The 24,278-nt window shown below is 38.1% G+C and overlaps 1 protein-coding gene across 1 annotated transcript in view; it reads left to right on the top strand.

Moving 5' to 3' along the window:
- The window catches only part of HIBADH (3-hydroxyisobutyrate dehydrogenase), an 85,997-nt gene extending 62,392 nt beyond the window's left edge, over nucleotides 1-23,605 (top strand). Inside the window, exons 5-8 of the mRNA XM_066569039.1 lie at nucleotides 6,897-7,030; nucleotides 7,572-7,648; nucleotides 14,640-14,796; nucleotides 22,618-23,605. Of these exons, the coding sequence (XP_066425136.1) occupies nucleotides 6,897-7,030; nucleotides 7,572-7,648; nucleotides 14,640-14,796; nucleotides 22,618-22,776 (527 nt within the window). The 3' untranslated portion in view covers nucleotides 22,777-23,605. The remainder of the gene's footprint in view (nucleotides 1-6,896; nucleotides 7,031-7,571; nucleotides 7,649-14,639; nucleotides 14,797-22,617) is intronic.
- Nucleotides 23,606-24,278: the final 673 nt, after the last annotated feature.

Genomic DNA, 24,278 nt, shown 5'->3' with positions numbered 1-24,278 from the left:
TTTATCTGAATTCAAACAAGGCTAATTAAAAGAGCTGCTGACAGTTGTTGTGATCTGACTTTGACTGGAGCTTGATGGTCATTATGGGTAAATAATGAACTAGGTCTGCAAATGTAGCAGCTGCCAACTTGGGATAGAAGAACAGCTATTGCGTCCAATTTAAGGATCTATCGACCGCTTCCCTTTTCCCTGCAGATCTTCTTCCTAGCAGAAAACTAATGTTTTATACTGCTTTGTTTCGTGGTTTCAGCTATTTCTAATATAGTCTATAATTTCCTTTTAAATATTTAACCTAGTCCATTATTAGCTTTCAGAGTTAACAACTTTTCCATTGGGCTTTCTTTGCATTTTTATTTTGTTTTGTTTTGTGGGTGGGTTTTTTGCAGTTTGTTTTTATGTACAATGTAACTGCTTAAATAATGATGATCATGTGTATTTAATTTGCCTGTTGCTGCAGAATAAAAATCCACTAGGTTTTTTTCTCTGTACAGCCATAATCTCACAAATTGTATAATTCGATTATGCCGTAAAAGAGATGTTTCTACTTCCTTAAGCATGCTTTTGTCTGGATTAATATTTGAGTGCTTGTTGTATAAATCTTGAAATCACTGACCTGAACCTCCATTTCCATTTTTGCTCAAAATCACTAGCTTATGAGGTATGGTGATGCAAAGCTCTATTTTTCAGAAGAGAGAAACAGCAATGACTTTCATTAAGGGGCACTTCCAAGTATGTTGTCTCTTCATCATGAGCTTTGCCTTGTCCCGTTAGCAAGTAGGAATGGTACCTCAAAGGGAAAATGGCAAATTTTAATAGTAGATTAATTCAACTTTCTTCTGGCATTATAAATGCAGTACAAACCACAGAATTTTATATACAGAAGAACTTGCATCTACCCAGCATTTGCTCAGCTGCCATTAGAAAAGGCAGCGTGCATTATGTAAAATGTACGGAGGCACTTGTGCATTAGTGCATAATGCAGCAGAACTAGGGATCTTGCTGGGAAGAAATGATCCCAAGCGTGCCCCTAAAAGACAAGTCTTGCTTTGAGATATAATGATGAAAAATTGCCCATTTATTTGTGTCTTTGTGTTTCAGCAAAAACAAAACTTGGACTCGTTGACTGTCTTGCTGCCGCAGGGGTTTTGTGCACGTTTGTGTGCGTCCGCGGGCACGGGCGTTTCTGTGCCTGCTTGGAAAGGCCAGCAATACGTTAACAAGGGGTTATGTTATGCTGGTTTATGTTAAACCAGATCACCCCCTAACATGTGCAGAGCCATTCATCTGTGTCACCAAAACCCAAGAGAACATCTGACATGGACTTTGAAACAGAAACAGTGATCACTTACAAATCAAACATGGCACGCTCTAAACCGATTGTGCACGGCAATCTTTTTGAGAAAGGACAACTAATTGAACATGATAAAGTGTAAAGTTAATTAACACCCTTAAATTTGTTGATTACTTTCACGGGATTATATTGTTCGTTGAGGAGCAGCTTTCTGTCCCAGCTGTCGCCTTTTTAGCGAATGTCGCTGGTAAACAATAGAGACACCATAACAAGTCGTAAATGGTCCCTGTGACAGCAGCCCCTTGTGAGGCTGCATCTGTAGAAAATGATTAGAACAATTGCATTTTAAAGACGGCTCACATTGCAGCCCGGTCCCATCGGTCCTCTTCTTTATCTCTGCTGATGGCAGACTGCTTACAACATTTAAGTTCTTTTGAGCAAATTAAGTGATTTACTGTGTTTTAGTTATAAGGCAGCAGAATAGCTTCATAGGTCTAGCTCTGATGCTGATTTTTGTAATAGGGAGAAACACAAGCCCTTGGAGTGGCAGTGTGCTGTGGGGTTTTTTTCCTGAGTCTGTTCCATTTACTTGTTTCCTGGAAATAGATTGATGACAGCAGATATTGTCTAAGAAGCAAGTAGAAAACATTGATACCCTACTTATATTTTATAAAATAACTAGTCTCTTCATGGTTATTTTAAATTTATAGTATGGTTTTAAATATTCTTTTATTTCCACTAGGGATTTATAGCTGATTTTGCCTTTACATGCCTTTTAATTGGTTTTAGATTTATATATGTAGCAAAACAATAGTAACCTTTTCAGTTAATCTTTCCTTGTGTATCTTGGTTTAACTTTCATGAGTTCCAAAGACAAAGTATTTCGTGTGAACTGGCAGGTACTTAAAAAAATCTGCTTAGTCCTTAAAAATACACACTCACACAAGGTACACAGATGCAGCCTCTCAAGCTCTGCCTGTGTGAAAGAGAGCAAACATGACAAGAACCTGCTTGTTTGAGGCAGCTACAGTCACTTAAACTGCATTTTTAAAAAAAAGAATCAGAATAAAAGACCAGTGTTCCCTTGCACTTCCCAAAGTGGAACAGGCAAAGCCTCAACTCCTGTGCTTGAAGGTACAACACTGTAAAACAAGATAGAGGATTAAAACTCTAGGAATATTCTTCTTGTTTGCTTTTTTTTTTAAATCTCGTTTAGATCACAAAATTAGTTGTTATAATTGCAGCTAAATGATGAGTAGAGAAATAACAAAATAGATGATTTTTTGCTGTAGCTTCTCAATATTACAGCCTTCATCTCTTACTTGTCCTTCAGAGATTGAAACAGCTCAGTTCATGTCATTTCAGCCTCAACTTTCTCAGCAATGAATTTTTTTATCTGCAGGTGCAGCGCAACAGTGGATTACGTATGTTGGCACAGGGATATGCTTGGGTGCATTGTCTTTCCAGCAGCGTTCCTGTTTTCAGCATTGCCACTGTGATGGTGCTGTAATGCATAGCCTTACAATATGACTTCTTTTAAACTCATCAGCCCTCTGTTCTTACAGAAATGTAATAAAGCTGAAACCAAAAGCAGATAATTTCATATAACACCTTTACATTAACATCTCTTTTCTAGCAAATTGTGTTCTTAATAATAAGCAAACTGATAGAAACTAAAAGGTTTTAATGATGAAGTTGTGGAACTAAGACCTTTCTGGGCTTTTTTTTTTTTGGTACTGGAAACATCAGTGGCAAATTTCTAGGCTTTTTGCAGCAACATGAAATGCTGTTTAAATAAGCACAGGAAAGTGAATATGGAAGGTCAGCATGTCTGTCAAATGAGGCTGCTTGGCCCGGATACTAAAGCTTGAGGTCATCTTCAGACTGTTCCAGGGTGGTTGCAACCAGTTCCTGTTGTCATGTGAGGGCTCCTAAGTTTCCATTCCTATTTTTGTCTAAAATGTTGAACTTAAGAATTGCTCTGTAGGAGGTTCACTGAGCAATCCATTGACAATCGAATGAGAAGCACCTGGATTGAACTTACCCCACAAGTAGCACAGCCAGATGTGACAGGATGCTTTGAAGTGCAGTTCTTTATGTACCTTTTATGGTAAAAAACTTAGTTTTGCAGATCTTTATCCAAAACCTGCTAGTACACAAGTGGAAAACCCATCTCCAAGTGGATATGCCATACTGCAGTGCTACTCTGTAACTTCTCACCATATTTTTTTCCCAGAGTAATTTTCTTGCCTATCCCCTCAGCTAGCTAGATCTCTTATATTTTTCTACAATCTTGTTCCTGTCAGTTTATATCTCTGGGACAAACTCTGGTGCTGTTGTGAGCAACAGACTTGGAGTTGATCTGCTGGTGTGATGACCTTGCAAGATTCTGCACACAGGTGTGGGTTATCATCCTAGAGAAACCAAGTATGAGACTGCAGCCATGGACTCCAGCAGTCTTGCTTTGCAGCAGAGGAGGAAATCTTAACACATGCTATTCATAGATACTGTTTCTCTGAAAACTATTCCCCAAGGATGTGAGGAGACTTTTTGTATTTTAGAAAGAACAGATAGATTTTTAAACAACTTTTGATCCTCACAGTAGTGGTACATAAAACATTATCTTAGGTGGTAAGACTTCTTTAAAAAAATCAAAATATGAAAAATAATAGTTAGCATATTTAAATTGCATTAACTGCTCTGCATCTCCATTGCTCTCTTTAGTGTTATAAACTGATAATACTTAACTGGCTTGTGTTGTTGGTATGGAAGCTGTGATTGTGAAAGAAGGCTGTGCATTCTTGTATAATGATTTTTTTTTAATTTCTATTTTTAGCTGAAGTTACAGTTCTTGTACTCCTAGACTCCATGCCAATTTTTTTTTAATTGCCAGTCTTAAAAATTTGCTGCGTTGCTCGTTTGATTCTGATAAAATAGCAGATAGTTGGCAAGGACTCTAGATGATAAAATCTACCATGAAGTAAATAGGTTTTTGTTTTTAAAACAAGAATTTTCCAAGCCTTCTGCATTATACAACAAATTGTTCTCTTTTTTTCTACTTAACTAATTTATTTTTGCTTCTTGAAATGTGTTTGAACAAGTGAGAGTGTGCAGCTGTCAGAAGATTAACCAGCTGAAAACTATTGTCAGCATTAATTTTGCTCTAATAAATGAATCTCTGAAGCTATTTAGCAGTCTGTAATCTAGATACAAGGCTATTGACCTATGATGGATAGTACTGGATTTTGTTTGTAAGCTTTGACTTAAATTGTCTACTTAATTTGCTGCAGGTCAGATCACAGGATTAGTGGTAAAGGCCATTATGTGGTTTGAATAAAAATAGCTAGAGGAATGGAATGAAAATCATTGTGTTTATTAATGTAGCAATCTTTGCGGTCATGTACATAGTGAACTGGTAGCCAAAAAGACAACAATGACCTGTTTGTGCTAGCTAGTTTGGGCTTTGCTCTTTGCCCAGTTCCTGTGAGTTGCTTGGAGAGGAGTTGTTCAATTGAGATCAAGGATTGGCTGAAAATTGGGTGTCTCTCAACCTGGGCAGGAAGATCTTCACTGCTGTATATATTTCAGTACCTCAGCGGTGTTCTGGATACAGACCAATCATTTCATTAAAGCTGTGGGTCTGATTTCTTCTGGATGCTCCAGTTCTGGACTTAATAGCACAAGAAAGACACAGATTTACTGGAGTGAGCCCAGCTAAGGGCCCTGAAGATGACAAAGGGTCTGGAGCATCTTTCATATGAAGAGAGACTGAGAGAGCTGGGAGTGTTTAGCATGAAGGGAAGGCACAGGGGGATCTTCTCAATGTGTATAAAGACCTGATGGGAGAGAATTAAGTAAGGGAGCTACACTCTCCTCAGTAGTGCCCTGTGACAGGACAGGAGGCACAAATCAAAACTCAAGAAATTCCATCTGAAGCACAAGAAAACACTTTTTTTTACTGTGAGGGTAGGCAAAGAGTGGAAGAAGTTACCTAGAGAGGCTGTGGAGTCTCCACCCTTGGAGACACTCGCAGTCTCCACCCTTGGAGACACTGGACGCAGTCCTGAGGCATCATGCCTCAGCTGGCCCTTGTTGAGCAGGGGGTTGAATGATCTTGAGAGGTCACTTTCAAGCCCAGAAATCTTGTGATTTTAGATTCTAATAGAGACTGAGCACGTCATCACTGGGAGCATTTTTACAGTTGCCTAGTTTTGCATAACTGGTGGGTATTTACTCTTTTTGAGACTTTGATCTGTAAAATTTGTCTGAAATTCTTCAGTGACTGAAAAAGATAGTAGATGTTGAAAGGCAGGATGGACTTGCAAGATACAGAAAGGGGCATTTGTAGACATAGTCACAGAGAGCACTTGCACACAGTGAGAGTGTCAATTGAAATTTTTATCGAAAAGGAAAACAAAAAATTCAACAAATTCTTCAGTGTGAAAAGCTGCAATGTTACTATCCTTGATACTGTAAACAAAGTCCAAAACTGACCACTTCCTTAGCTGTGGTACAGCACTTCAGAGCACTTTATCTAATTGAGCATGTTTGATTTGAAAGTCAGTTGTTATCTGCAGATGTATGCCCTAACCAGCCAATGTCTCATGCATAGCACAGAAAATTTATTGTGGCTATGCTTCTTGCCAGAGTGAAAATTAGTGAGGAAGCTGATCTGTTCATCAGTTTAGGCCGAATTTTCCTAGCAGTTATACCCATTAAATACCAGGGATGAGGAAGTTAGGGATGTAAGAGTAATTCACATTAGAATTAGGCTTCTTTTAAGGAACAGAATATTTCATGGAGTGGAGGTAATAAATATCACATGAAAAATTTGCTGGTGTCGTGCTTAGGAACTGTATATTCAAAGAACTGTGGTGTGTGTTTACTGAACTGTGCTAAAGACAGGACAGACTATAGGAATAAAATTGGGAATAGTGTATTTGTGTGTGTATGAATAATTTTTACATTGTCTTTATGTAATAATTGTGTCTTTGTAAATGCATTACGTTTATGTGGGAACTAATTTAAAGCTTCTCAGACTGAGACTTTTGCTTCAGATTAAGAACGTCATAAACTGCAGAAATTCAGAAGACTTGGTTTTATATGCTTGTTTCTTTTAGCTGTTCAATCATGTGAAAATCAGGAAGCACTGGTAAAAATTAGCCTAGGTTTAGAAAGGCTGATAAAAGCAGAGCTATCTTTGAGCAGTAGTTTGTTAAAGGTTGTATGTGAAGAGTAGTTTGATGAAAGAGAAATTTTATTTAGTAATTCAGGCTAAATTTTGTGGAGCACAAAGTTAGAGGAAAAGTCGATTGTTTCTTTGTATAAACTATAAAAAGTGACTGCCAGTTTTATGCAAGTCTTATGACTTTTCTGCTAATGTGCCTGAAAGATAAGGTGGTTTTATCTCCATCAAATGTTTCAGAATTTAGATTGCTGATCCTTTGAGCACTGGGAATGTAGTGTTACTTTTACATAGAATTTGAGAGGTTCATTGTAAATGAAGTATTAATTTTGCATCATCAGACCCTTACTGGTAAGAGAAACTGCCTAATTTTTGAGGCTTTTTAATAGTATTATTAAATCCAATGTTATCTTGATTCAGGTGTTGGAGCTGCTCGAGCTGGAAACCTTACTTTCATGGTTGGTGGAGTGGAACAAGAATTTAATGCTGCCAAAGAGCTGCTGACATGCATGGGTTCCAATGTGGTTTACTGTGGAGAGGTTGGAACCGGACAGGTAATGCTTTCTGAAGGGCTAATAGCTATCTCAGTCTTTCCTTTTTCTGGCTTTTTATTTATTGATGCCTACTCTTTTACTCAAGAACTAAATGCTTGATAATATATCTTCATTCTTGTTTGTTTGTCTCTAACCTTGTGTTTGTAAATAATGTCATGGCACTTTTGTCCAGTATATTGTGTAACTTAGTATAAAAATCTGACTGGTATTTCTCCACACTGGCTTGTTGAGATTATACTTCTTAGGGGAGAGACTTTGATTTTGTTTCATATGAATTTAGATTTACTGGATGTTCTGAAGAACAAAGAGCTCCTACATGGCACATATGCTAACTGAACAGTACTAAGAAAAAAAGGTATTTTTTAATCTGTAAAGGAGCCATGGAGCAACTTTCATTAACTTTGTGCTGTCACAGATCTATGTTTACTCTAGAAGAAAGCTGCCAGAACATACTTGATCATATTGTCCTGGGCCTAGTGGATTCCTGTATGTTAGTTCTATGAAAATGCATAAACTAATTGATGGTTTCACCTGTTTTCAGGCTGCAAAGATCTGCAACAACATGCTCTTGGCCATCAGTATGATTGGAACTGCTGAGGCTATGAATCTTGGAATCAGGTTGGTTTGATTTTTGTGGTGGATTGAACACCTCAAAAAACATCTTTTCCGTTACAGTTTTTACGTATCATGGTTGACTTCTACTGAGACAATGATTAAAAGAAATAGGTAAACTTTTTGCCAGAAGTTGTCTTACAAAGCCATGAACAGGCTAAAGGGATTATTCAACTAAACTAAACACCACTAAAGGAGGTGTTTTCAGCCTGGGAATATTCTCTTGTATTGACTGCATAGGTTGTTACATTCTACATCTGAAGTTATTTGTTCTGCTGTAGTGCAGCCTACAATAATGTTTGTCTTTCATTATAAACATCCGGAGCTAATATAGAGGTATGTTTTTGTTTGTATTCTAAACTAATGTACAATCTATTCAGAATATTATACTCACATATGGCTCTCATTGGCTTTGTTTATTTCTTAAATTGTTCCAAGACCTATTGTAAAGCGAAACTTCTACTACAGTGTGTATATCAAATTAAGGTGAAAGCAGAAAACAGAACATCTACCTTTCTTTGACTTTATGAGAGCACTTTGTCCTAATTGCCAAAACTCCTAGTTTGTCAAAAAGCTGGAGTATACTCCTACTACACTCTTGCCAGTGCTGGCTACCATTTCTTTTCTAGGATGTGCTACATCTGACTTTTAAGTGACGTTGTATTTGGGCAAAATTATTTTTATTTTTTAATTGTGATGTATTTATTCTGCTGTGGTCTTTGTCATTTTGTTTTATTTTCCAATTGAGTGTGTGTAAGTATACGTTCAGGATCAAGGTATTTGAACCATTAATAAATTCTTGTTGCCAAATCAAAATAATTTGCAAATGTACAGACAGAGAAGTCCTGCGTTTGAAGAGATTATCTTGCAATTGTGTATCTTTCAGGGGCTTTTCATGAATTATTTATCTGCACAGTTGCATCCTTAAAATTTGCCTGCTAAAACTACAGATACTGCAGGTACTTATCAACTGGGCTCAAGTGTGTTCATGTGGATTTGATACACTATAAAAACAGCAAGAGGGCATCAAATGCTTAAATAAATTTGAAAAAACACCTACATATGTGCACATACACAGGACAATATAATGGATTCGCATTTCCTCTTAATTACCATATCAAGATGCAGTTGTTTTATTGAATTGCCCTTGTCTCAGATGTTAGACTGTCTTGACCTATTAAGTTGTCATGTTGTAATTGAGATAAAAGAGGAATTTGCTTTGCATCAGTGCTAATTGGTTTATCAATATCCTGTACCATTTACATTTTAAAATTGAGAGTCTGTAATATACTGAAGCATGTCTGCATCAAGCCATAATAAAACCAGTAGCATTGTTTACAACTTTTTTAATCCTGTGTTATCCAGAAAGCTTACATTGGCTTCTGCTTTAAGTCATTCACTTAATAAGGCACAAGGAACTAATTTTTTGTTACAGTTTTATCTACATTTGTAGGAATGACTAAAATAAAATCAAGAAGTTTGGAAGAGGGGTATTCTGGGGCATGTAAGCCCTGTGAAGAGCAAGTTGATGTCTGCAGTCACTGTAGCTTGAAGGTGTTTAGAATTTTTTCCTTTTCCAGTTTAAATTTTAGCTGAATCTGTATTCATCATTCGTCAGCAAAAATCCAATGTGAAAGTAACAATCTATAAGCCTCCCTGCCCTACAATTAAGGTTATCAAGAGGGAATTATATTTACTGTAGAAGAAACCTGCTGATTTTAAACCAAAGTATAGAAATAGCAGAATCTCATTTAGTCAAAAACTGCATGAAGTTTAAGACAGAGGTGGTTATTTAAAGCCTTAAGAAGTAATTTAGAATCCTTGCATTGATTTTAATTTAGTGATTTAGATCTTGAGAAGATGACTTCTTCTTATAACTAGAATAAGTGCTATCCATTTGGAGTGTGTAAAAATTTCTAATGTAGAAGTTTACAGTTGTCATTCTAATTATTAGAAGTTTTGCTATATTAATAATTTTAGGAAGTTTTTTCTACTCTATAGCTCAAAGGATAGTATGGCTGCCTGCTCTGAAGAGAGTAGGAAGCTGAACCTGGTTTATTAGATTGATGCATATCTGGTGAAGAAAGTCGGACTTTGACTTAATAATGGTAAAGGATACTGAAAATTTAAAAATTTAGAATAGGAATTTTGGAACTTAAATGTGTTCTTAACTTTCATATAGAATATAAAATGTCTTTATGTCATGCATTGTGTATATCTGCTGCATCATTTACATTGAGTTCTAGGGACTTTGAATAATTAATTATTCAAAATACTGCTGTCAGAACTAGATGTAGCTACAAGATCATATTACAACACCTTCCATTAACTCTAATATATACTCTAAACTTAAGTCTTCAAAGTGTGATATTAATTCTATTAATAAGCCACTTCTTCTCTAATGTTTTCATAAACCATGCAGTCTAAATTTTCATTTTCTGAAGTAGTTAGAGTGACTGGTTTAGTAATTTTATATTTTTAAATTATTGTTTTATTTCTTTTATATTTGAAATTATAGAATTTTTCCAAACTTCGACATAAGTAGCAAATAGAATATGGTGAGGAGGAAAGAAAACTGACAGTAATGAACAAAAAGTCCACAATAAACTCCCAGAAAAATAGGCCATATTGCCATGTACTTTTGCATTTATATTTCACTTACTTTACTCGAACATCATCTTTATTTACTAATAAAGATATCAATTTTCTCTGGAAGTTATTTGGATTAAATTGCATAAATACTTTTTTTAAATAGTCCCATCCATAGTTCTGACCAATGAAATGCATGTTATGTTCAGTTTTTCCATTACTTTCCTGATGATTTATGAATGTTTCCAGTAAAAGTTAAAAGGTGTGGCAAACGTTGCAGAAATGAATTCACATTGTCATTTATATTTTCTTTTCTTTCTAGCATGTTAATGCAACTTGTCAGTAGAAAAATCTTGAGCACATTTTGCTGTGCAGTTTTACGAGTAGTGTGCATATTGCAAAATACTGAGTTGCTGTGTCAAACTGACACACAGAGTACATGTAAACTGCACAACCCAGAAGTACAAACGTGAAGTGATACTGTCCACAGTCAGAAAACATTTTTCTTTTTCATTTTGCTGGTCATCTCAGTGCCAGTAACTTTGTTCTGCTGAGCCTTGAGCTGCAGTAAAACAATTTCTAATACTAGCAAAATAAAACTCAGAAATGAAATATTGCTGATAGCTGGTTTGTGTTTAGGTCAGGTGGAAGTTGCTGCCTGACAGACAGTTTGCAGTCCCATCAGAAACTGCCTGCAAAGACTCAAGGAAGGGCTTATGTGGTGACACAAGACAGGACAAGATTGCTTAATGTGGTTGGGATGAAAGGGACCAGGAGAGCAGTAAGGGCTCTATGGCAATAACCTTGCTGCAAAATGAATTTGTACTTCCAATAGCAGAGAAAATCATCTCTATGAGGAGGGACTGCAGTGCCACCCAATTTATACCAAAAGCTGCAAATACAGCTCCTTCCTAAGCAATTTTACTCCATGGATTTGTGCCCACCTGTTTTTTTTAGATAAATAGAGTGAAAAGACAGTAAAAGAATTTTTATTCTCATGCTAAGTTTAAATGTAGTCTCAGTCTCTAGATCTGGTTTCTGTGAGCACCCCCGAGCTATGGATGTAAGACATGGGCAGAAATGAGAGTTGACAGAGTAGAGAGGAGCATGTCCAACAGGCTGAGGAATGATTAGCCCTGGACACATCCCCACTGCAAAATTTAGAAAGAGTACCTTGAAAAAGAACTCCAAGGTGTGGTTCTGCTGTCTTTGGCATGGGACTATAGCTAAGTCTCATGAAGGTTAGTAATGGCATTGGAGAGCACTTACCTTGTTTAAAACACCAATGGCAAAGTAATTTTTAACTGTGGTAGATGGGTTGTAAGGTTCTGCTTGAATATTTGCACCTTTATACAGTGTTTACCCAAGGCACCTGGAGATGGGAAACTCTCAAGAGTTCAGCTACTTTAGTTGTTATACCTTAAAATGAGACAGGATGGATCTTTCTTGTGAGACACTATTTTAATTTCTGTATCCCTTCAAATTGAGCTTTTGGAGGAGTGTATGAAAAATTCAGGCTGAAGCTTTATTAGAGCTCAGCAAAACTTGAGTTTTGAGCTGTGGCATGAAGGGATACTATTTTGATTTTTTTTTTTTTTATATGTGCATCTATTGCTTATGCTGTTCACTTCATTAGGAATGTTATTGAAGAAGCATTGATTTGAGGGAGAAATTGTTTTTGTTCTATTATAAGTACAGTTAATACATGAGCTTCTTTTCTGCTTATAAGGGAGAAGAACATTTTGGTAATTGTAAATTCACACACACATGCACAAGCTCTTGCCATGTCCAATGGCAAGTTGTTATGGGGACTGGCAGACTGTCATCATTTTGATAGCTTGAGCAGTATATCTCCTGAACAGCAATGGAGCTCTTATGCAGAGTATCGTATGTTCCCAGCCAATTTACAGGGAAACAGCAATAACATTTTATCATGGTTGAGAGCCCAGTAGCTGCTTCCTATTAAACTTGCCCTTTCAGATACCTGTCTTGGATTAATTTGTTGATTTCAAATGGAAACTCAGTCTTCTCCACTGAAGCATGACTTTCTAGGATAGACTCTTGCTGAATGACAATTACTGTATATTCTGGCTGGTTTCAGACCATTACAAGCTTTGGGCACAGTGGAAGACAGAGGACTTCTTCAGTAACTGATTTTAATATATGTCTAATTTTAACTGTCAGTTATATATGCACCAGTGGATGAATCTTCAGAAAGATGAAATGCAAAGCACTTCTAACTTGCTCTTATTAATGATACACTTGCTGCAAAGGAGGAAAAAAAATAGGTTCAGGTCTCCTGAAGAGAAGCTGCATGGTGTTTAAGAGCTATGAATTTTGAAGAAGCAGGGATACAAACTGACACTATCTTCCTTTTTCTTTTCTCAGAGCAAAAATATGTCAGATCTAGTGCAAGACAGTATTTTACATATCTGTATAATACATGCATATCTTTTAAAGTATACTTTCACAGAGAGATAGTTGGAACACTGTAAAAAGAGCATTCTTTGGGAGGGTTATATGTGTTTTGAAATAATAAGCTCTCTGTCTTGCAGTATACTCACAGCTGTAACTGCAGGCCTTTCCATGCAGTTGGATATAGCACAAGCAGGCACTACATTGGTAAAAATACTGCTCTGGATGTAACAATGATAAAGAAACAGACAAGTCAAGAGATGTGTTTGAGGGGGAAAAAAGCAACCTCTGTGTATTTGAAAGCTCAGGCTTTGAATGCTCCCAGTGTGGGTTTTTTTTATTAAAACAATTAAAGCCATTATTTGGAGTGGCTCTTGATGAAGACTTTTATGGTGCGGACTTTGATGCACTATGCACAATAAAATACTGTGAAAACATATTGGTGCTGGAAAACACAGTTTGTATTTTTAAATAAATTATCATTATAAGCATTCAGTTGAATCAGGGGGTTGGAAAAAAAATGGGGAAGAGCATAAAGCGTGATCCCATTTAGGCCAGTGGAGAGTTTTCATTGAATTCCAGGGGCTGCTGCAGCAAATCATAAATAAAAGTGCACAGCAGTACTGCTAAAAAGCTGTCTGAAATACAGAAAATTATCTTGCTTACCATTAGGAAGGCAGACTTGCAGGACACAGTGCCACTATGGGAGTAGGAGCCATGCTGTAGGGTTAAACGTAGTTTTAGCTATGTTAAAACTATGTTAAACATAGTTTTTCAAATCCAGAATGCCTACTGGAATAGATAGACATGCATTTTAGCAACTGTTCCACTGGTAAAGAGCTTTTCTCATCTACAAATTAAAACTTTGAGTGCTTCCGTGCCTGGAAGCACTGTTAGGCTATGGGGATCTGCAAAAGTCTGTGATGTGAGAACTAACATAAAAAACATTGAAATCTATTTAAATAAACTTTGTGGAAGGTTGTGATATATCCCTTTTAAAATGTCCTTTTCTCATCCTGAATTGTTACTGGAGATAGTTCCCTTGCTTTCTCTTTTGTCCTATGTGTAGCTGAACATTTGTACAGTGCCAGATAAACTGCTGCTGCTTGTCCTTGGTATTAATGCAATTGATGTAAAATTACACTTGCAACTTATTATCAGCATAAACGTGAATTCATAGGAGGGTTAATTTTGTAAAATATTGAAGAATTTTCAGGGTCTGCACTGAGCAGCAGTTTATGCCATCATCTCCATGGTAGAACAAATGACGTTTCTACTTGGACAAGCTTTGTTTTATCGGGATCAGTAACCTTATCAGCAGCTGACCCAGAACTATAATATATGTTTGCAAATAGATAACATATGTCACAGTGAAATGCAGACTTGCCTTATAAGCAGGAGCATATAATGAAGATTTAATAATAGCAAAGACAAGAATGCACAGCTGTATATGACGGTAAAGTTTTTCTGATAAGTGCAGCATTTTTATTCACATTATTGGAGCAGAATCAATTGTGTTATCTTGTTTACTTCAAAAGTGCACTATTGTTCACATGTAAATGCATTGCACAACCATTTTCATGTTGCCACACTTGCTTGTGAATTTTTGGCTTTGTTCAGAGAATATTTTTATATGAAGAACAAGTATGGGACCAAGTAGGTAGCCGAACAGAGAATGCCTTTCAGTAATTGAAATACAAGGTAACTATTGTTCTCAAAGGACCTTTAATTTGCTTGCACTTTCAAAATTGCTAGGTGAAGAGGATTTGCTTAGTGCAAAAGGAAAAAAGCTTTGAAAACCTACTGCTTAAATGGCGGATTGATGCTCTTTAATTTAAGATATGGCATCCCTGCCCCCAATATCAATACTCTGTCATTTTTCATGACTTATAATAAAGGGAGAGGAATGATAGTAGGGTCCTAAGATATAAAACAAGTCACCCATGTCTTGTGCGTTTTGACATTAACACTTCTCTTCTTTGACCTTTGACAGATTAGGCCTTGACCCAAAGCTGCTGGCCAAAATCCTAAATATGAGCTCAGGTCGCTGTTGGTCAAGCGATACATACAACCCTGTTCCTGGAGTGATGGAAGGAGTACCCTCAGCCAACAATTATCAAGGTGGCTTTGGAACAACACTCATGGCTAAGGTACATAACACTTGCATGTCAAGTATGTGCAATTGTTTCTCTCTGGGCTTCCAGCAAATGGCCTTCTCAGTGAAACTTTGTGATTACAGGATAATATATAGGCATGAATAGAGGGGAATTGAGCTCTTCCTGTAGCTCTGAATTAATGAGTTTTTTTACAGGGCTTTTCCTTAGTCTCCAGCTTTTTTCTAGCCACTATTACAGCTGAGCCACTCAGTGAGATTATATGCATGATCTTTTTGAGTTCTGCCTTAATAAAGGAGTCCCAATGGACCTGTGAGTATAGTGAGCAAGCCATTTAGGTGCCACTTGCATGACTGCTCTAGAATTTAGGAGCCTAAGTTCAAGAGAGAATTCAAGAGAGAACACTGGAAATCCAAGTGACTTAATTAGGTGTTGATAGTGGCATAAGCATCTCAGATTTTGGGTCCACTCTCTTCCAGATACCTTTAACTGTGCTCCTGGGCATCTCTAGCAAGCCCTTCCTTGCAGAGCCAATTGCTTGTGTGCATGTCCTTTTGCCTAAGGCCATCTGGAATGCAGAAAGCAACCCACACCACCACCACCTGCTGATCTCCTGCAGGTTTCTGCACCATTCGTTGAGCTCTCCTGAATTGTCTTAGCTGGTGACAGAAGAAGGGCTTCTCATGAGTAATTACATAGCAATCTAAATTGCTTGTCCACAAAGTGGGAGATCTGGTGTTTAGGTCCTTCTCAGCAGTAGGAAGTTGAAAACCTACTGTTAGGTAGGTTTTCTCCCAGGAGAATGCACTTACTGCCATGCTCTTGGCTTTTCCAAGAAAAGCACTGTCCTGAGTAACTCTGTGGTCAGGAAAGCAAAGCTTTTAGAGGCCAAAAGAAAGTAGGTAAGGAGGTCAGAGCTCTGCATCCCACTGATAGGACGCACAGTTAGAGGAAGGAGATACAGAACTCTGACTCTTGAACTACTTCTTCACTGAGCACAATGATTACCTAAGGTAAATTATAAAATCAGCTCTGGAAGAGATGTCTCATCTAAGTGCATGAAATAATTCTGCACTGAATATCCATTTCATGGAGATACTGTCCTGAGGGAGACATTTGGGTTCATACAGGATAGGTTTTATGCATACCACTTTATTGAGTGCTCCCAACCAGTTAGGCATTCTGTCCATTTTCAGCTCTTCCATGTAAGTGGAAATGTAGCAGTTAAAACTAAAACAGCATTCTCAAAGCTGGTGAACTCAAGATATTACCATGCAAATCTCCAAAGTGCTGGAGCTCTTATTGATACTGTTCATGTCATTTTGCAGTTGATTTAGGACAATTGGTGCATTTGCACACTCAGTTAAGTTATCGAACTTCTCTTCAGAAGTTATCCACTCTCTTCAGAGTGGGCCCAGAGTGTTTTGCATGTGGTAGCACCAAAAAGCTTTGCTAATGCTGCATGGCTCACAACCCCTCAGTGGCTGCTACATTTTATGCTTATGGACCAATGACCAGGAACTTTCATTTCTTTGAAGAATGTCTTAAAATATTGAAAAGTAGCAGTTTTTACATTGTGTGCATGTCATTGAACATTGGGGACAATAAAGTGTTGTTTAAATTACAGACTTATAAAAAGCATTAGGTTATTGCTTGGAGTTTGCCAGGCAATTAGAGATAAGCAACCTGATCTTGGCCCTGCCTCAAAGCTTGTTGCCATGTTGTGTGTTGTTTTCAGAATCTGTTCTGCCTGTTGTGCCATGTTTCATGCTGCAGTCTCTGTTCTCATGATTGGTAGATCTCAATCTTGTCCAGAATAGCCCCATAGTATAAATGCTATAGGGGCGCACATTTTCTTCCCTCTCTTTTAAGTTTCTTTCTAAAGGGTTGGTTTTTTTTCCTTTGGTCTTCATCTCCCCTGGAAGAATGCCCTGAAAGATCTTTCTTTAATTGACGGAATAGCAGCCTGGTTTGTGCCTGTTGAAACTGCCAGCTTTTGGTTATAAAGCATCAATGATAACCAAGAGAGAGCTCCTCAGAGAGATTTGTAATTGCTGTTCACCTCTTCTGACTTGCCTCTCCTGACAGTCCTGAAGCCTTCTTTAGGCTAGAATCCTCAGTAAGAAGGAAAGGCATTAAATTCCTCTCATGCCTCTTGAACTATGCTCTGTTTTTCTATACAGATGGAAGATTTCTTGAATAAGTAGCCAAGACAGCTGATCATGTTCAGGCTATTCTTTGGTGCAGTGGTGACCTCTTCTAAGACACTGCCTTTTAGTTTGTGGAAAGACTTTTGCTGCTATCCATTTCATCCTGATGTGTGACATACTATGAAGTTTGTGAATTGTTTGAGGTGGGGACTTTTTTTAAGGGAAATGCAGAGCACGATTTTGCCACTTAAGAAATAAAAAAGAATGTATTCAAAGGAGAAAGAGGTAGGTGAAACCCTGAGGCTGAGGAGAAAATATTCCACAGTGAAAATATCTAGGAGTGCCTCAGTAACAGTCAGTAAACACCGTTACTAAACTTCAAGCTCCTGCTCACATATCAGAGATGGTAGAAGCTTAAGGCTTTCTTAAAAATATTTTGTCATCAAAATCTCTCAAACAGAGCCAGAGGATCTTTATTTTAAGTGTTTGGGTCAGAAAAGTTTGTCAGACACTTCTGAGAAGCTCTTTGGTCTTGAAATGTGATACTGAAACATACAATTAAGTCAACTTACTGTGAAACCTGCTCTAAAGATTTTGCATTTTTAAAAAAATCTAGTTTAGTTTACCACGCCATGTTTGTTTCCAAAGCATTGGCAGGCCAGAAGTTCCATCTTTCATTGACAGCACAGTTGCTAATTAAATGTCAACTTTGGATCCTGAGAAGAGCTAGATTTATATCATACTCCTCTTGAGTCATGTCAAGGCAGCCTTTGAGCTTTATTCCAAATGGCAGTTTTATTTACATCAACTACAAAATAAATGCAAGGAACCAGGTAATTCTAAAGTGGAAGCAAATTGTGAATGAGAATCTGTTTCCCTATTCTAAGCTGAGGAAAAGTGTTAGAATGTTCAGTGCACTGAGACATCTGGAAGATGTTGTCAGTTCCAAAGAGTATAAGAGAAGCCATAAAGTATGCTCTCATTTTTACTTTTCCAAATAAGTCAGCAAAGGGAAATTTCTTTCCGAGCTGTTTTGTACTATTTCACTTGAGGAATCTCCAGCCTCAAGTGAAAATGTGCAAATTACTTCACAATCTGAAGCTAAAGATAAGCTTTACTTACATTTTCTTGTATTTTTTTCCTTCAAAGCTCTAATTCATAGAATGGAGTTTTAGAAAAGCAAAACAACCTTCCTGCATTTCAGTCAGGAGTCCTTGTCCATTTGATTATTGAAATGTTATGGAATATTTCAACCATCTTGGAATCACACTTTCTGTGCTGAAGTGAACAGAGCTACTTTATTGCCTTGGTTTAGGAATGCTATCCCCCAATTTAGTACTCCCACAAAAAAACCCTGTGAGCTGCTCCCCTCCCCCTCTAGTCAGAGACACAAGAGGCGGAGATCATGGGTTGAGATAAGAACTATTTATGGGAAGCAGCCATGATATAAGAACACAAACAGTAGCAGCAGCATCCTAATAACAAAAGAGAGGATTATTTAAATGCAAAATGCTCACCAAGCCCAGGACAATGAAAAGCAATGGTGGACAGAGCCACCCACCACACTTTTCTTCAACCAGAAAGGAACATCCTTTTTTCAGTGAAGCCCGAGAAAGTTCCTTTCCACACCCCAGCAATGACAAAGGATGGTACCAAATAACATTGAGGTCTTGGCCATGCCCACATGGTGCAAGGCTCCACCCCCTCACAGCTACTGCAAAAAATTAACCTTGTCCATTGCCAAAACCAGGACATCTATGAAATTGTATTTGTGCTAACAGTCCATTCAAAATTTTCAGGCATTGTTTCTGTGAATGTCCCTTCAGAGAGAAATAGATCAGTCACCGCTATCAATATCAAGTAGTTTCACTAGGTTGGAATTAGATGACTTTGCCATTCTAATATTCCATTACATTAGTTAAGCTTTCTTGAATAAAATGAATAAAACGGGTACAGATTTCACAAAGAGGGCTTATATATATCATGAAATATCTTACTGTATGCAGGTTATAGTAAGTGTTCCTGGGTTTGTCAGCTCATCAGTCTTTCCACAGAGAAGAAATGATTTGCCCTGATGTAGACGAAAACTATTTTGGATTCTGTGACATCTGATATGTATGTTTTCCCATTTTCCTAGAGCTTGAAGTCATTCGAGGGTAATAGGAAAAGTAACTATAATTCTGATTTGTATCAGAATGACCTTTATAGAGCCGATTTACAGATCGAAGTGACATTTAGAGAGTAGAGTAAGATCTTGAATTTCCTTGTGCTAATTCAAATCCAGACACACAGAAAGTAAAGACCTGTCTTGTAAGTCATCCCTGAGAAGTCAAAGGTGCTCTCAGCAGTACTACAGTCTTTCAGTTCTTCTGTATCAAGGATAGGAACGATCTGTCAGAGTAGAGGAAGAGCATCTTTCCTTACAGGCTTGCAGAGCTGTGGTGAAGAAGGTTTTAAGCTAAAGTTATCTGGGGAGGGGTAACCGGCATTCATCCCACTCCTACCATTTTGATGCCAGGACAGCAATAGCTGTCCAGAGCCTGGAGTTGAATTGCAGGTCCAGCAGGAGAGCACATGAAGAGCAGCACAAAAGAATTACAGCCATTCCAGCCAGTAAATTGGCTTAATCAGGGGCCAGTTTAAATGACTCTATGCAAATGCTGTGTGTGCATACCTGCAGGGCTGTTGTGATCTTACTGGCATCACAGAGACATGGAGGGATGACTCCTCTGACTGGGGTGTTGGAGTGGAAGGATTCAGGCTCTATGTCAGTGACCAGCGGGAGTGCATGGAGCTTTGCCTGAGGATGGAGGAGGAGTTGACTGAGAGTTTATGGGTCAGGGTTAACAGGAGAGTAGGGACAGGTGACATTATAGTGGGGACCTTCTACAGCCTATCAGATTTGAAGACTGAGCAAATGAGACAAATATAGACAAATAGGATCTATCTCACATCCACAAGCCTTGGTCCTCAGCGGGGACTTCAACCACACTGCTGGAGGGGCAGCACAGCAAAGCATAAGCAATCCAGGAAGTTCTTGGAATGTGTTGGTAAGAACCTCCTCCAAAGACAGAGGAGCCAATAAGGAGAGGTTGTTATGTTGGACCTTGTTCACATCAGCAAGGAGGGGCTGGTGGGAAATGTGAATCTCAAGAGCAGCCTTGGCTGCAGTGATCATGAAGCAGTGTAGTTTGAGGTCCTTAGGGCAGCAAGGAAGGTACACAAACTAGCTCACTACCCTGGACTTCAGGAGAGCCAGCTTCAGCCTCTGCAGGAATCTGCTTAGTACAGTACCATGATAAGGCCCTCAAGGAAAGAGGGGCACAAGAGAGCAGGTTAGTATTCAAGGATAACCTCCTCCAGGTTCAGGAACAATGCATCCCAACAAGGAGGAAGTCAGGCAAAACCATCAGGAGGCCTGTGCTGATGAACAAGGAGTTACTGGACAAATTCAGTCACAAAAAGAGAGCCTACAGAGGTTGGAAACAAGGACGGGTAGGCTGGGAAGAATACAGACAAATTTTCCAAGCAGCCAGGAATCAGATTAGGAAAGCTGAAGCCGTGATAAAATTAAACCTGACCAGATACTTCAAGAACAGCAAGAAAAGCTTCTATAGATACAGGACCTTATATAGGGTTAGGACTTGGTTGTCCAGAATTTGGAGAAGGCTGAGATACTCAAAGACTTTGCAAAGTGTGAGAGGTGGGCCCTTGTAAATCCCATTAATTTCAACAAGGCCAAGTGCAAGGTGTTGCACTTGGGTTGGGGCAATCCCAAGCACAAATACAGGCTGGGCAAAGAATGGATTGAGAGCAGCCCTGGGGAGAAAGACTTGGGGAAGTATGGGTGGACCAGAAGCTCCAAGTGTGACCTGGCAATGTGTGCTTGTAGCCCAGAAATCCAGTCACATCCTGGGATGCATCAAAAACAACGTGACCATCAGGTCTAAGGAGGCGATTCTCCTCCTCTGCTCTGCTATAGTGAGACCCCATGTGGAGTGCTGTGTCCTGCTCTGGGGCCCCCAACATAAGAAGGCCATGGACCTGCTGGAGTGACTGCAGAGGAGAGTGGTGAAGACTGTCAGAGGGCTGGGTCATCTCTCCTATGAAGAAAGGCTAAAAAAGTTGAGGTTGTTCATCCTGGAGAAGAGAAGGCTCTGGGAAGATGTTATAGCACCTTCCAAGAATTATAGGAAGCCTACAAGAGATATGGACTGTGACTTTTGGAAATGTAGTGAGATGATAGGGGCTAATAGCTTCAAACTGAAAAAGGATGGATTTAGATTAGATGTTAGGAAGAAATTCCATACTGTGAGGGTGGTGAGCCACTGGCACAGGTTGCCCAGAGAAGCTGTGGATGCCGCATTCCTGGAAGTGTTCAAGGCCAGGTTCCATTGAGCTTGGAGCAGCCTGATCAGGTGGAAGATGTCCCTTCCCAAGGTCGAGGGCTTGGAATTAGATGATCATTAAGGTCCTATCCAACCCAAACCACTGAAAAACAGGAAAAAATCAACCACACAGAGCAGATTCTATAAACCACCATAGTTCTGAGTGGATAGGAAATCTAGGCACTAGTAATACTTGAGAGATTCTTTTGCAACTTTCTTGAAATATAGACCTCAAACATTGATTTCATTAACAAGACCTTAAAGCAGCCTTCAGTGCAGGCATTACTTTCCCACTTACTCAAGGGATCTTTGTATATTTATATCCAGGCCCTTGTTAGTGCTTCTGTCTTTGGGTTGTTTCATGTCTGATTCAATTTAGAGTACAAGACATCCTACAGCCTAGCTGGCAGCTGACTATTTCTGGCTAACTATGGTTAGTCACAGTACCTGGTACTCACCTTTGGGTTCTGCCCTATTTATTTCAGATTATAACTGTAGTTGACCAAGGAGGACACATTTCAAATTTGTCCTCTTTGAACCTTCCTGCCCTTTTGTTGACCCAAATACAGTATTTAAAAACACAGTGGAACTATGTGCCTCTATTTAAGAAAGTCATTAAAGAAAAAATCACTCAAGAAGAATTTTGAGTTGTAGCAGACCCAGGACTGCCCTCTTAGCAATTCTCTAATACGTCTTTCCAATTAGGCAGCAAACCAGTTACATTCACTAAGTGACCTATGAGTCTTATTTTGCTATTAATTGTTTAAATTATAGTAAATGTATATTTGCTAAGTGGCTTCTATTTTCTTGTTCTTGAAATTTCTTCTGCCTGATTCTTAACCTGTTTATAGTACTAAAAAATTCCTCTTGTCAAATGAACTAAATTATACTCTTAGAATCTATGTGAAATGCTTCAGTGAATAGCCAGGGAGATTTTTTTACTAGAGATGACATACTCAATGGGGAAAAAGAGTCTGAGCTTTGCTACCAGGTTATATAGTGATCTAGAATCTTAAAATTCTTCTTGTTCTTAAGGTGGTGCCTGCCTGGTAAAGTTTGAGGGTTTTATGTTGAATAACATTGAATTACTGTTTTAGAAAATAAAGACTACAAAATACCTGCTTCTTCCAGGTCTGAAATTTTAAGGCTGGAGTATTGTACTTGTTGGCAGTAGAGTTCTTGTTACAGTGGAAGCCAAATAACCTGTAATATGTACATGGCTGTTTATGTCCTTGTTGTTTCTCCCCTGACTTTTTCTCTTTTTCTTTCCCTCCATTCTTCCTCTCTGCCCTCTTCCTCCCTCTTCTTGCCCCCCACAGGATCTTGGCTTGGCCCAGATTTCTGCCACCAACACGAAGACACCAGTTCCTTTGGGCTCCCAGGCACATCAGATCTACAGGATGATGTGTGCCAAAGGCTATGCCATGAAAGACTTCTCAGCTGTGTTCCAGTTTTTACGTGAGGAGGAAAGCTTGTGAGCTGTCCTTTGGAAATGGACACAATAACAAACCACATTTTTTTATCCTTATAGCTCATTTGGAAGTTTGTGGATTTAATCAAGCATCCTGCTTCCATACAGATTAATCATCTTTGGCTGTCCAGACCACAATGAACTCCAGAGGTTCCTTATAATTCTTGAAAAGGCAAGCCGCAGGGAAGGGGGATTGTTTGGCAATTAGCCAAGAGCAAGTCCTTTTTTTTTTTTTTTAAAGAACCATCAAAGTTTTTTTCACTAGATGCAATAAATAAATATTTTTTTTATGAAACACTTAACTGTTCACATATAAAATAACTTACGTTATGGCTACAGATTTAGGTGAATCATGAAAAATAAAAGAATGTTTTATTGCAATTTTATCATATATAGTGATCTATTAAAATTTAAAATTAATACCTTATGGAAAAAGGGAATCTATGTTCAATGAGGAAACACATCTTGAGATGGATTTTTTTTGTTGTTTTGGACCTAGTAGCCTTGAGTTGATCAGAAGTTAATTTTTCCTGGGATTTAGATTGCAGATTAAGTTTATAGCACGTGTTCTAAGTGGAAAGCTGTTACACCATGTTTACCTGATAGACTTAGGTCAAATAATATAGAATGTGTGTCTCTCTTGTAAAGCTCCGTTACTGTATTTTGCTAACCCAATTTTATATTTTCTTGTATTCTGTCACACATTTTCAGAACTCAAGATCAGCACTTACCAGAAGTTCTAACGAAGTGTACATTTGTTTTAGGTAATTACTAAAGTATTTTAAATCTTAACAAACCCCATTATTTTGAAAAGAAATAAAATCTATACTGGTAAATGCTTGCTGCACAATTATTTGCTTTTTGTTTAATTTGAGTCTTGTACACGCAGTATTAACCAAAACTTACACTAAGTGGTCTTATTTTCTAATTTTCTGGGTTTTCTACAGATTATCAGATCATCTTGCAAACCCAAGCCTTTCAAAAGCTCTTGTTGTGAAATGCAGACAAATATATAATATATGCAAATATATTTGCATACATATTACCCTAACCATTCATATCCTATTGGTCTTGCCAAAGTACAGGTACATATTTGGCTTTATAAATACTCACGCTGATTGTACTAGAACTACTCACATTCAAACTCTATGCTTAATGGTCAATTTTGCATCTACGTTCACGTTTTGGTTGTGTGATGGATCCTTTTATAGATGCACATTAGGTTATCAAAATTGTGTGCTTGAATTAGTTCAATTCTGTCAATAATCAGACAACTTGGACACTCTTGTTCAACAAATTAGTAACATCATGCAAAAGCTATTAAACAGTAGTAGTTGATCTCTTCTCCTTTCAGCTTTCTTTGAAAATTGTTTGACATTCCAGGTGATTCAGGGATTTGGGATTCATTATTGTTATATTTGAGTATAGAACTACTGAGAGAAATTGTACTTTTAAAAATGGCTTGTCTCTCTTTTGTTAACAGTATTGTTTCTACAGGATTGCCTTCAT

This window comes from Molothrus aeneus, chromosome 1, assembly GCF_037042795.1.
Source record: "Molothrus aeneus isolate 106 chromosome 1, BPBGC_Maene_1.0, whole genome shotgun sequence".
NCBI lineage: Eukaryota > Metazoa > Chordata > Aves > Passeriformes > Icteridae > Molothrus > Molothrus aeneus.
Note: the sequence above shows the minus strand (reverse complement) of the source record. Positions and strands in the feature narration are given on the sequence as shown.